The 12,996-nt window shown below is 32.9% G+C and overlaps 1 protein-coding gene across 1 annotated transcript in view; it reads right to left on the bottom strand.

The window, feature by feature from the left end:
- LOC126771631 (S-adenosylmethionine decarboxylase proenzyme) overlaps nt 1–12,996 on the bottom strand; it is a 32,624-nt gene that overhangs the window by 4,972 nt on the left and 14,656 nt on the right. The window contains exon 3 of the mRNA XM_050491629.1: nt 1,446–1,647. Coding sequence (XP_050347586.1) covers nt 1,446–1,647 — 202 coding nt within the window. The remainder of the gene's footprint in view (nt 1–1,445; nt 1,648–12,996) is intronic.

Genomic DNA, 12,996 nt, shown 5'->3' with positions numbered 1-12,996 from the left:
AAAGGAACAAAGTTATAAACGAACAAGTACATCTTTAAAGGTCCACGTGTTCGTTTTATGTCATCTCTGCTCAAACTTTTGAGATTCGTCCCGATACAATGATAAAACACACGAGCGAGAGACGTACGTCTGCATCTTGTAATTTTTACGTTATCAATTCTTAGAATTTTCAACTTAGTAAAGTTTGCTCTTTGACTTGTGCCGGCTGATAAGTATGCTCGTCACCGATATATATAATTGTGCTCGCTTATGTTTACGTACAGTCATTAATTAATTGCTAATTTTTTTTTTTATTAATATTTATCGCTGCGTTGATCTGTAAGTTTGTGTTGTGTTTTGTAATCTGTACGTTTTTTAAAGATAAAATTAAATTAACAGAGATAGTGTCTTTAAAATTTTATTATTAAATTATAATGGGCAGTGAGGGGCCAGTCGTTAGAAGACGTGAATCTTAACCGGTGATTCTGATTTCAAAACCGGCACTTCTAAATTTTTATGTGCTTAATTTGTGTTTATAATTCATCGCAAGCTCTACGGCGAAGAAAAACATCGTGAAAAAACATGTTGCGGATGAAAATCTGCCACGTGTATCCACCAAGCTGCATTGGAGCGTGGTGGAGTAAGCTCCAAACCTTCTCCTCAAACAGAAGAGGAGGCCTGAGCCCAGCAGTTAAACATACGGACTTTACTTTTTTATTACATCTTGCAGGCACATATTTATACATGCATTTTGAAGCGCTGATAACATTAAAGGCAATTAACAGGGACATAGGGAAATTAACTAATAAATTTGTTTTCATACCCATTTAGTTTCATTGATACGATTAGTAATAAGTCATTAGGCAATTATAGATAATGCATTCAAATAACTTTGTTTCATGTAATTGGCAACCATACTATTACATATTTTAATTGAACTTGAACAAACTGAACGTTATTTTTATTTTTATAGTATAGGTAGGCGGACGAGCGTATGGGCCACCTGATGGTAAATGGTCACCAATGCCCATAGACAGGCATTGTAAGAAATGTTAACCATTGCTTACATTTCCAATGCGCCACCAACCTTGGGAACTAAGACGTTATGTCACTTGTGGCTGTAATTACACTGGCTCACTCACCCTTTAAACCGGAACACAACAATACCAAGTACTGCTGTTTTGCGGTAGAATATGTGATGAGTGGTTGGTATCTACCCAGACGAGTTTGCACAAAGACCTACCACCAGTGCACTTAACTATAAAAATGACTTTTTATTGATCCGAGTTGGGGTTCGAATCCAGGATCTCGGGGTGCGCGGACTGATATCTAGCCACTAGATTAACGAGGATAATCAAACATCGTTATTAACACACTTAAAGCCAGAAAAAACTAGATATATCCAGATATACTAATTAATATATATATAGATGTTTAGTCAAAAGCGAATTTCAATATAAGCTCACCTCCGAATCAAAGTTGTCATGCGGCTTTAGTTGCGCAGTAGGTCTTGCGAATTCCCTGCGCGAATAGAACACGTTTTGCACACGGGAGTGTCCTGCGGTCTCCTGAGCCAGCTGCAGCACAGCACGCACGCAGCGGAGCGGTGTTGTCTTACCGCAGGTCTTTAGGATCCAACGACGACGGGAGACGAACATGCTGCTCTCACTAGAAGAAAAAAAAATCATTCAGTTTGATTAACACCTTTAAACTATGAAACAGTTTATCTATAAAACAGCTCGTAAAATTCCTCTGTTCAGCCTTCCCCAGTCCTGCTATTGAGGTTTCGCTTATTTCAATATGTTAATCGATACTCGACGGATACTAGGTAAAAAAAGCCTACCTCCGTCCTCGGGATTCAAGCTTGCTTTATATCAAAACTTTATCAAAATCGGCTTAGTGGCCTCGAAAGCGTAACAGGCAAACAGATTTACTTTCGCACTTATAATATCAGTATAAATTAGCACCATATAATACAATCACGCTTAATTGTCAGACTTAGATAACATTATATACTTATATATTGGATAAATAAACAAGACATAATTTGTTTCATTTTATTATATACTAATTCCAAGACCAATTACCAATTAAGAGTAATAAGGCTAAGAAGTCTGACCTTGTTTCTTTATTTGTATCCTAAAACTGAATGATATTTTCATGTATATATAATAATGGTAGCCCATAGCTCGTAAATCAACCGTAATTTATTGCTAATAAGATTTCAAACTAGCATGCCTAGAAGTATGAGCTTATAGTACTTTTAATTTTTGTTAACTATGCTTCAATTTTGAGTTATTTGAAAAAAAGATTAAGTACAGCTCGGCGAAACTTGGTCAGTATGGTATTAAAAAAAAAGAAAGGAAATGTCAAAAAAACAGGTTAGGTTTTACGTTAGACCACAGACTTTGTTTGACATTGGCAGTTTGACCGTAAACAATGTATGTATTATTTTATATAATGTATTTGTAACATGTAATATATAAATTTATATTTTAACTCTCTGCAATACTTCTCTATATAAATTATAAATATACCGTAACCGTAACAGCCTGTGAATGTCCCACTGCTGGGCTAAAGGCCTCTTCTCCTCTTTTTGAGGAGAAGGTTTGGAGCTTATTCCACCACGCTGCTCCAATGCGGGTTGGTGAAATTATAAATATACCAAATCCCAATAAACAAAAACTAATATTGTATTTTAATTGTATGTATGTAATAATAATCTTTGTAGGATCAACTCGTAATAAAAAATCGAAATCTTTAAATTCAATTAAAAGCTTGTAAAAAGAGTATCTACTGAGTTTTTTTTAATGTTTTAATTTTATTTTAAATAATAATAATAATATCCTGGGACATTATTCACACACGGCCATCTGAACCCAAATTTAGCAGAGCTTGTATTATGGAAACCAGACAACTGATATACTACATATACTACTTTTCTTTTGTAAATACATACTTATATAGTTAATTACACCCAGACTCAGGACAAACAGACATGTTCATGCACACAAAATGTCTGTCCTGGGTGGGAATCTAACCCACAACCTTCAGTGTGAAAGGCAAGTATCTACCAACCACGCCAACCGGCTCGTCAAATTTTTGTTTTGAAGATGTTATACACATTATGAAAGATATATTAAAACTACAAATTATTTCATGTATTCCAATTTAAATGTTTAACGAATTAAACAATATAAATTTGGTCAAATCGTACACGAGCCATAAAAAATCGCAGATGATAATTACATCGAGTCAAACGGTTCAAGACCTTGAGCTATTGATAAAAAATTTTAAAATATCCTGGTCCTCATAGTTCGAATTATAATTCTACTCGAATATTTTTGATAAGGAAAAGTAGCAAAATTAGGATTGATAACGGATGATGACAAAGGTTAACGTAAATAATGTTGCCAGATGATAAATAATCTGTTTCGAGCGAACAACAAAAAATTGCCTATAAATTATAGTTCGATCAGTGCTATTTGAACTCTGAAATCGCTTGTCACTTATATTTTATTATACGATACTATTTTTTTACTTAATTTAGATACGCAAGAGGCTTATCAAAACCATTCATTAATGTTTAATTGAAAATGTTGGACGTATTAGATCAAAAGTTTATCTCGAACATTCGGTGACGAATATCAAAATGATAATACATTTGAGTTTTGATTTATTGTAAATGATTAATTACAAGGCTGAAGCTTTTTTTAAGTTAATTTAAACAGTCTATATTTCGTCATTATGTATAGAAACATCGGCCTTAATAAAATATAATTACAGTTCAAAATAGTACAAACTTCTAGGTAATTCGCAAATAGCAATATTACCTTGAAAAGAGACAGACATTTTAAAATCACAGACAATAACTTAATTTTGATTTAGTATGTTTATATAGGTACGAGTTTATATAAAACAACGGACATGTTTCTTAATCCTTACAAACGATAGATAATTATCTTGTCTCGTACAAGAATAGTTTTTGAATACATACACATTATATGCATAAATATTTATTTAAAGTGTGTAGGGATCGTTCTTTAATTATGCTTAGCTAATTACATCAGCGAGAGAACTATATTGTATGTTAAAAATGACAAATGTTAATATATATTATAATATAATTTTTATCTATATTTCGTATACGATAACATTGAAATTTGCAGCCGAGATGGATTTGTGGTTAGAATACCTTAATCCTAATCAAGGGTTGCGGGTTGAAAACCAAGCAAACAATATTAAATTTTCAACTGCTTTATTTATATGTAATTCGTCTTAACTACAAAAAGGAGACACCTAACTTAGTAAGTCATTTAATGGTTTTAAACTTTTTTTTTTATAGAATAGGAAGGTGGACGAGCATATGGGCCACCTGATGGTAAGTGGTCAACAAACGTCCCTTAGACATTTTCATTGTAAGAAATGTCAACCATCGCTTATAGCCAATGCGCCACCAACCTTGGGAACTAAGATTTTATGTCCCTTGTGCCTGTAATTACACTGGCTCACTCACCCTTCAAACCGAAACACAACAATATCAAGCATTGCTGTTTTGCGGTAGAATATCTGATGAATGGGTGGTACCTACCCAGACGGGCTTGCACAAAGCCCTACCACCAGTACTACTAATACACAGTACAACTACGCATTATAAAGAGCGGTATTATGTAAAAACACTTAAATTTGAAGATAATTTTATATATTTTTTACGAAACATTTATCTCGTTAAAAACATATACATATAAGTAAATATCAAAGAGATATCAATCATCCGTTATCGTTTTTCAAACAGCGTTACATAACGTAATTATCGTTTATTGAAAGGAAACGATTGCCATTGACTTGTGTCGGCCGTCTGAGCGTCTGGGTATTTAATACCTATTTGTGATGCTGTTTCTCATCTAGATACTATATATAACATGTAATAATTTACGTTAAATTTTTTTTTAATCAAAGATTTTTTAACAAAAAAATCTCCTTTTTAATATACGTCAAATTTTTAGATGTATAATAAATTTGGCGTATATGCGTCAAAACGTTGACGGCAAGCGATTGATATTCATACTTTTTTGTGTATATCTAGGAGCCGAGATTCTTGCCGAATCTGTGCGACTGTTGGTCCGAGCACCAACGAATTTTCCTGTACTTTATTTGTTTATAATTTCTCTCGAATTCACAGTGAATACAATCATTTTATATTTCAACCAACAATTTAAGGTCAAAGTTGTTTATCTACATTAATTCCAACAATTGGAATAGCAATATTCGACAAATCACAAAGTATCCGATTCTCTAAGACTACCTATACCTATCAGGTAAAACTTCTCTCGCAATGAATCGGTTGACCTCCTTATGCATCGCTTATCAGTCGAGATAAACTCATAAAACGAAAGTCATAAAACCACGTGGAAACTAACCGACACACGGAGATAATGTGACGGTATCTCTACCTTAGCTATTCTACATCTAACAGTATATTACGATGAGAACGTACACCAAAAACGACTACAATTTATAATAGATATATAGCTAGTAACGCAACCACTAGGCATATCTAAGCAATTTTGAATTGTCATGGTTATACCTGGCCTAGTGTTAGGGGAGGGGTTTGCTAAAAAAAGCCTTTATACCTCCTTGGGCTTCAAGCTTACTTCATACAAAAGCCCTTATATTAAAACATGTAAATTATCATTTGATTACATTATATAATAAATACACTAATAATAATGATAATGGCATCCTCCTGACCATACTCCAGAGTCTTGCTAGGGGGCAGAATATATAACAGTGCAGAAGTGTACGTAAACACAGTATTCCGATCGGACGACAAGTCCAACAAGTGTCTGTTCAGGTTCACCTTATGTGATTACCGAGGCACAGGAGTATAAACCAACTTGGGAACTCTAAACCTAATAAATTTACATTGACCAGCTTGGGATTTGAATCCGGTACCTCGGGAGCACTCTGACAAGTTGCTAGATCAAAGAGGCAGATACAAAAATATATAGATAAACCGAAAGGAAATTTAACCAATTAACCTAACCTGTTTAATAACTAATGATTGATTGTTAACTAATTAGTTGTTAACTATTTGTTACCTTGGAGGTCGAGGCTTACTTCAAGATGTTATAAACATAAGAGACATACTTAAAGTATCACATGTAGAACGTTGTCGTCAGTAGAAACCGAATCGGTACATTCCGAACCGGGTTTAGCTTTATATTTAATCCAGCAAATGATGATCAAAAAGTATTTCTAAAAACTTTTTTAATTATAATATATTTTATTTAGCTGAACTTATATCTAACCTTTTTAGATTCACAGTCATAAAATCAATAGAATAAATTGATTCCTTTGCCTAAAACTCAATTTTAAAAATAGAATCAATCAATCAAAATTTAACAAAGTACACAGTAGGGCTGGCTGGTATAACTGCGTCACTCGTGCAGCGAGCGCGCAGGCTCCGATCAATAGTGTCGTATATATGCACTAGGTACGGTACACTGATTAGGTTATACGGTGGGTCTCCTTGTTTGTAGCATTCGATATAACTCACACATACATTACATCATAAATCAATAGAGCTATTCTGTAACCAAATCCAAGCTCACCACCGCGGGACAAACTCGCGGACTCGTGTTTCAAAAATGGCTATAATTAAGTATTGCCAACACTAAAAAACAATATGCATCTTCGTCTACTATTAAGAAAATATGTTTTGTAAGCGTATATATTTCTTTAGTGTCATAATAAAATTATTAATTGAACTTATTCATATCAAATTTTAGTAGTAACCATATATAATATAATAGTTACATATTGAAGACATAGTACCATCATTCTTAAAACACCGTTTAAAATTGATCTTAAATAAAGATTTATTTTTTTTAAATAGTCGCGCTATTTATATTGAACAATTCATTATAATTTTTATTTATTTCACGTGTTTATTTATTTAGCAACACCGAACTGTTTTTTTTTTTAAACACTTTGTACGATGGATATAGTAATTAAAATGTCTTATTTATTCAAGTTGTGTTTACAGACTCTTTGTAATTTGTATATTAAATAGAAAAGAAATGATGTATATAAAGATGTCCTCGCGGCCGCACAAGTGAATGCGTTAAATAGGTGCCCTCATAATTCGATGGGTTGGAAAATGTGACACGACCGGAATGAGTTCGGGCGCAGGACGAATTTGGCTTCAACTGAACCACGAGGCTGATACTGAGATTGTTAACAGAAAGACTCGATAACTTTTTAAAAAACCGACCCGTGGATTGAACTCAGATTTAGTCTTTTCTCTTTACATAATACGTAAAAAATATAAAGGATCTTTTATGAATATTTTTTTTTAATCAGTTTAGCCATTCGAGTGCGATAGAGACAGATATACGTACGTATAATATTTGTAATAAAGACTTCATTATAAACTTTAAAATCGATGTATATTCTTTTATTTTAACTTCCGACAAAGCAAAAATAGATAAACATGTAAGCTTATAATGGAGATCTATCAGTGACACGTGTTGGTCCACGCAATATGACCGTGGCCAAAACGCGTGTCTGCAAAACAAATACAATTAGGGCTGTCAATCTTAGAAAATACGGAAGTTTATTTGATTTGTATCCCAAAACAAATGCCCGCGTTTTGTATGTTCATGTATTTCCTGGTATTGCCTAGAAACTAATAAATTTTGAATACATAAAATTATCACTCTGATCTAGTCAAAAAAAACTTATTATAATTTTAAAATAAAACTTAAATTTTTTAATAATAATTTATGAATAACATTTTATATCAAGATGTCAGCCCTAGAGTCAGATTGAAGACTCAAGAGGTATTTAAATTCAAACATTGTCGATACATAAACTTTATTGTCAACTAATCGGTTCAAGGCGATAAAATCCGCAGTGCGCGTGAACTATTCTTTATCTTACCTACCATTATATAATACAATATATTAATTAGCATATAATCAGAAACTTGTGTTGTAATGATTTACCGAAAATTTTACCGAAAATCGGTTAGGAAGACATATCCTAACCGATTTTCGGCCACTGTCAACAAAGATTAAAGATGTGTGTCGAGATATTATAGAGTATACCTGGGTATGCGCAAGCGCAGGTGCACTATATTCCTTTACTGTATAGTAAAGTAGTTCAGTGGAATTTAAACTTAACCGGAATTAAATCAGGCGAAGGATTAATGGATTTACGCGGTTTCAAAGGCAAGGGATTGATCATCATAGCGCCCATTGCTATTATAAATCGAAATATTTTTGTTTCATTTAATTTATATTATCGAAAAAATGTATTTCTCACATTTTGATAACTTACTTACTCCTCTGATTTCTAATAATCAAAATCGTATTTGTATCGCTAAGTACATAAGTTTATCGAGTCATTAGTTAAACAATGCTGTCTTCTTGTTTATAATGTGAAATCGATAACGGCAAAGAGACAAATCAGTGTTTAAACAAACAGTCGTTAGGTAACGTTTATAAATAAGGTAATTTGTAAATTAAATCGCTATCACGAGTTCCATTGAAATCCTTAATCATATGAGACGACTTAGGAGTATATAATGATTTGAAAAGTTAATATTTCGCTAATTGTATCCATTATTTTCTTACATTTAATTACTAAGTGCAAATACGTTGATATATCCATTGATGCTAATGATAACAACTTTACTGGAAGTATATAAATATTGTTGGACTTTTTTTTTAATGTATAGGCTAGCGCTTGGCTGTTATCACACCTAATGGAAAGTGATACAGATAAGATACAGTCTAAGATGGAGCGCGCTTGCCTAGAAGATGCCTATTCACTCTAGACTTGAAGGTACCCATATTGTAGGTGGTGGGGTAAACGGAGGTCGGGAGGATATTCCAGACCTTGGCGGTGGGTATCAGAAACGAGGAAGCGAATCGTTTCGTACGTGTCTTAAACATAACATAACAGATCTTTTACGAAAAATTATATAATAATATTATATAATAAGAGGACAAAAAAATTACTTCGATATTAACCAGTGTGAACTATATAACATTCAGAAGGATTCATCTCATTACAATTAGTAATAATATAACCAGAAATTGGCACGCCACCATCATGTATTTTAATCTCGACAAATTTATTAATCACGATTTTTACCGATGACTTGTTATCCAGTCACTGTGTATGATCATGCCCTACGTTGCCAAAACGACGCTAGCTGTTGAACAAAGTTAGAAAACTTCCGCTGTTTGTATTTACAACGGATTAATGTCTTCACTGTATATGAAATCGACGTGCCTTACTTTGCCAAAACAACGCCAGCCAAGCCAAGCCAGCTAGAAAAACGATCGAAAAACTTTCGCAGTATCTATTCTTTTGTGATCTAAAGTTTTTTGGGGTGAGTTATCGCCCAAAAATCGGGAATCCCGAACATTACACTTTACTGTCTGTGAAATCGATATGTATTACATTAACATAAATACTAATTTTTTTAACTTCCGTCTAACTTTCAATCTGTATTAATGTACAACAGATTAACTACGTCTCTGTGTATCAAATCGTAGTGCCCTACGTTGCCAAAACGGAACCAGCCGTCGTTTTATTTACCCCTTACTGGCCTGACCCAGGAAAAATATGGACAATTAAATATTTATGTAATTTACTTTTTTTAAGTTTATTATTAAACCTAAAACTCAAAAAAGCTCATTACGTTTTCCCTCGTTACGATATCTGGTAAAATGTCAACAAACAAAAACTGACAGTGAAAAATCAATTAAACTCATTTATTACGTAACATAACAATTAAATCTTGTGTGTGAACATGAGTAATAATATGAGCTTGATATTGTCGTCACGGCCTTAACTTTTTCAAGGTGAACGGGTCGCGTTGCAAGATTAGCGCTTCATTGCAACTTCTTGGTTCGGGTTGCAGGTTACGTAAGGTTCTTTTTATGTGATCGAATCATTCCACTGTTTTAATATACTTCAGTTCTATACACCGAGATAGCCCAGTAGCGTGACTCTGAACAGATGATCGCGAATACAAACCCAGGTGAGCAACTCTGAATTTTCATGTGCTTAATTTGTAAATTCATTTTGAGCTCGGCGGTTGAGAAAAAGGAGAGGAGCCCTTAGCCCAGCAGGGGAGCTTTCACAGGCTGTTACGGTTAAGAAAAACATCATGAAAGTCAGATGAAAGAATTTATAAATACAGAAGTAATACATTATTATAAATATATCTTAGCTGGAGAGGTTCGAAGTTTTTTGTATTCTTGATTGAATACTAAAGTGAAAACTTGTAAATGTCTCACTGCTGGGATAAGGCCCCTCCCCTCTTAGAGGAGTAGGTTTGGAGCTTATTCCATAGGTTTCCTCACGGTGTTTATCTTCACTATCGAGCAAGAAATGAAATATAAACACAAATTAAGCACATACAAAAAACATTGATGATTGCCCAGGTTTGCACTCAGAATCACCAGTTAATATGCCGTGTCGTCTAACCACTGGGCCACACGGCGCAGTAATTTAGATGCTTAAGTGTATTTTTATGTGCTAGTTGTCTATATATAATCGTAAAAATCGGATATAACTACATAAGCAAAATAAAAATAAACAACCAAAATAAAAAAATATCTTAATAATTTATGTGGAGATTTAATTATAATAAACATATAAAACTATGTAAGTTTTTTGCATTTTTTCGATTTCGCAAAGTAAAAAAAGTAAATCGTGAACTATAAATCACAAAATTGAATACGCGTTGGGAGTCTGAACTCGTTCAAAGTAGGTGATCGATCGATATGTACCGTCTACATAACGTATATAGTGTTTATTTACAATTTGTAAATAGACGCCGTCTGTCCTCTGTCCCGGATCGAGGACTTTATATACTGTTATGTATTTTAAGATAAATAACGTGTTATTTAACTGATCAAACTACGAGTCTATCTTTAGAATATTATTCATAACATTTTTACAATCATCGTTTCAATCTTAAATCAAATACTTTCAACGCTATTTATCTGACAATATACCTATTATCCAGGGTTAATTACTAACTCAATTGAAATATCGAAAATCGTTAAGTCTGTTATCTTTTCTAAAAATACCCTATTACGACATTTAGGTTTTATTTTATTTTGTACATACGATTTTTCTTAATGATAGAACCTAGAAAAAGTGACAGTTTTTTTTTTCAATTTTATAAATATTATATTGTTATACATTACATTAATTATATACAATAAATTGTTTCTCAAGCCTCAAGTCAACTGTATCGTAATAAATAACTAGTGTACACTGTGAACCAAACATTATATCGTACATTCCAACATCTAAAATTGGCATGAATAGACACTTTCAAAAATAACTTAAACAATGCCCAATGCCCAACGGAGCTAGACTTAACCCTAGGCGATCACCAAATATATATAAAAAAAACACATATACACAACTAGTTCTCTAGAGGGGGTGACTGGTTTAAGGTCAAAAGTAGCCTAAGCTTTGGGGTGCAAGTTTGCTTCATATCAAATGTCATCGAAATCGATTCAGTGTAGCCGTAAAAGACAGAATATTACTATAGGTAGAAAAGATGAAAATCCTTTTTTTTAATTGGTTTAAACTTATTAAATAATTTCTCATATATAGTATAAAACAAGTCCAAATTAATTTCAACGAGACGTATACTTGTCATAGTTTGAATAGGCTGTTATATTCATCTGTGGCAATAGACCTTGGAGATCGGTTGCAAGAGGCCAGCGATCAAACATTCGACCAATCAAGACCACTTTTTGTTAACAATTTATATATTATTATTGTTGTTTTTTGGCCATCGAACCTCGTCCGTTACGAAATTTTCTATGTTTAAAGATATATTTTATATGTATATAGTATCAATTAATAATAATTGATATAAAATATCTTAACAATTTATGTGTACATTTTACACAAATATTAATATGTATTATATAAACCATATCATTATAATGATTGTAAGTAATAACTAATTGCTTTGTGATTTATAATATTGACATATATTTTTATCTCAAGAGCCGAAATGGCTGTGGTCAACGTGAATCTGAACCGATGATCGAGGGTTCATACCGGAGCCAGCACCAGTGCATTTTCTTGTCCTTAAATTGGTTTATAACCATCTCGTGATCGGTGGCAATGGAAATCATCGAGAGGATACATGATGAACATAAGGCTTGTATGTCTCTAATTTAACTAAAAATATTACCACGTGTGTATAAGCTCCAAACCTTCGGCTCAAAGAGAGAGCTCGTTGTTTAGTCAATATGACACAAGCTTCTACTCGTAGGTACATAATCAATGTAAATAAGATTGAATGTTAATATAATAATTAAAATGTATTGTCATTAGCTTTATCGGTGACATGAAAATTAAATTCATTTGCAAGATTTTTCCTAGACATATTATTATGTAAAAATTAATAACAGCTTTTTATTTTAAATATCATTAATTGTAAATAGATTTTGTTTCAAAAAACTGCAGAATATCTTTCGCCGGTTTTTCTCAGGTCTGGATTTTACAATTTCCGAACGTGTAGAAGTGACTATCGATAAGTTTCTATACATTTATATTACATTGACTAAATAAATATGATATTATATATATTTGTTATTTTACAACTCTTATTACTCATATAAGAAATAAATCTCTTATATTTTTAAAATACCGCGACAAACGCGTTGTCGCAAAACTTTTTCGGCGTGAGAACATTGAACGGAGCATTTGATAAAATATGCATTGAGTTAGACGACATAACGGTATCCGCATCTGACGTAGAGTGCACTGCGCATGCGTGAAACTCTCCACCTTGACCTTGCAGTCACCCTTCCTCAGTAATAACACGTAAAGAGGTAGCTTAGCCTAATATATTGTTTAATCGATAGCACAACCGTTCTTAACTGCGTGGAATGTTCTAGAATTTTGTTCCACAATATAACTTGATAGTACTAAAAAAACGAAAGTATTTATATTGTTAAATAT

This window comes from Nymphalis io, chromosome 11 (genome assembly GCF_905147045.1).
Source record: "Nymphalis io chromosome 11, ilAglIoxx1.1, whole genome shotgun sequence".
NCBI classification, from domain to species: domain Eukaryota; kingdom Metazoa; phylum Arthropoda; class Insecta; order Lepidoptera; family Nymphalidae; genus Nymphalis; species Nymphalis io.
This window is presented reverse-complemented; position numbering and strand designations above follow the sequence as displayed.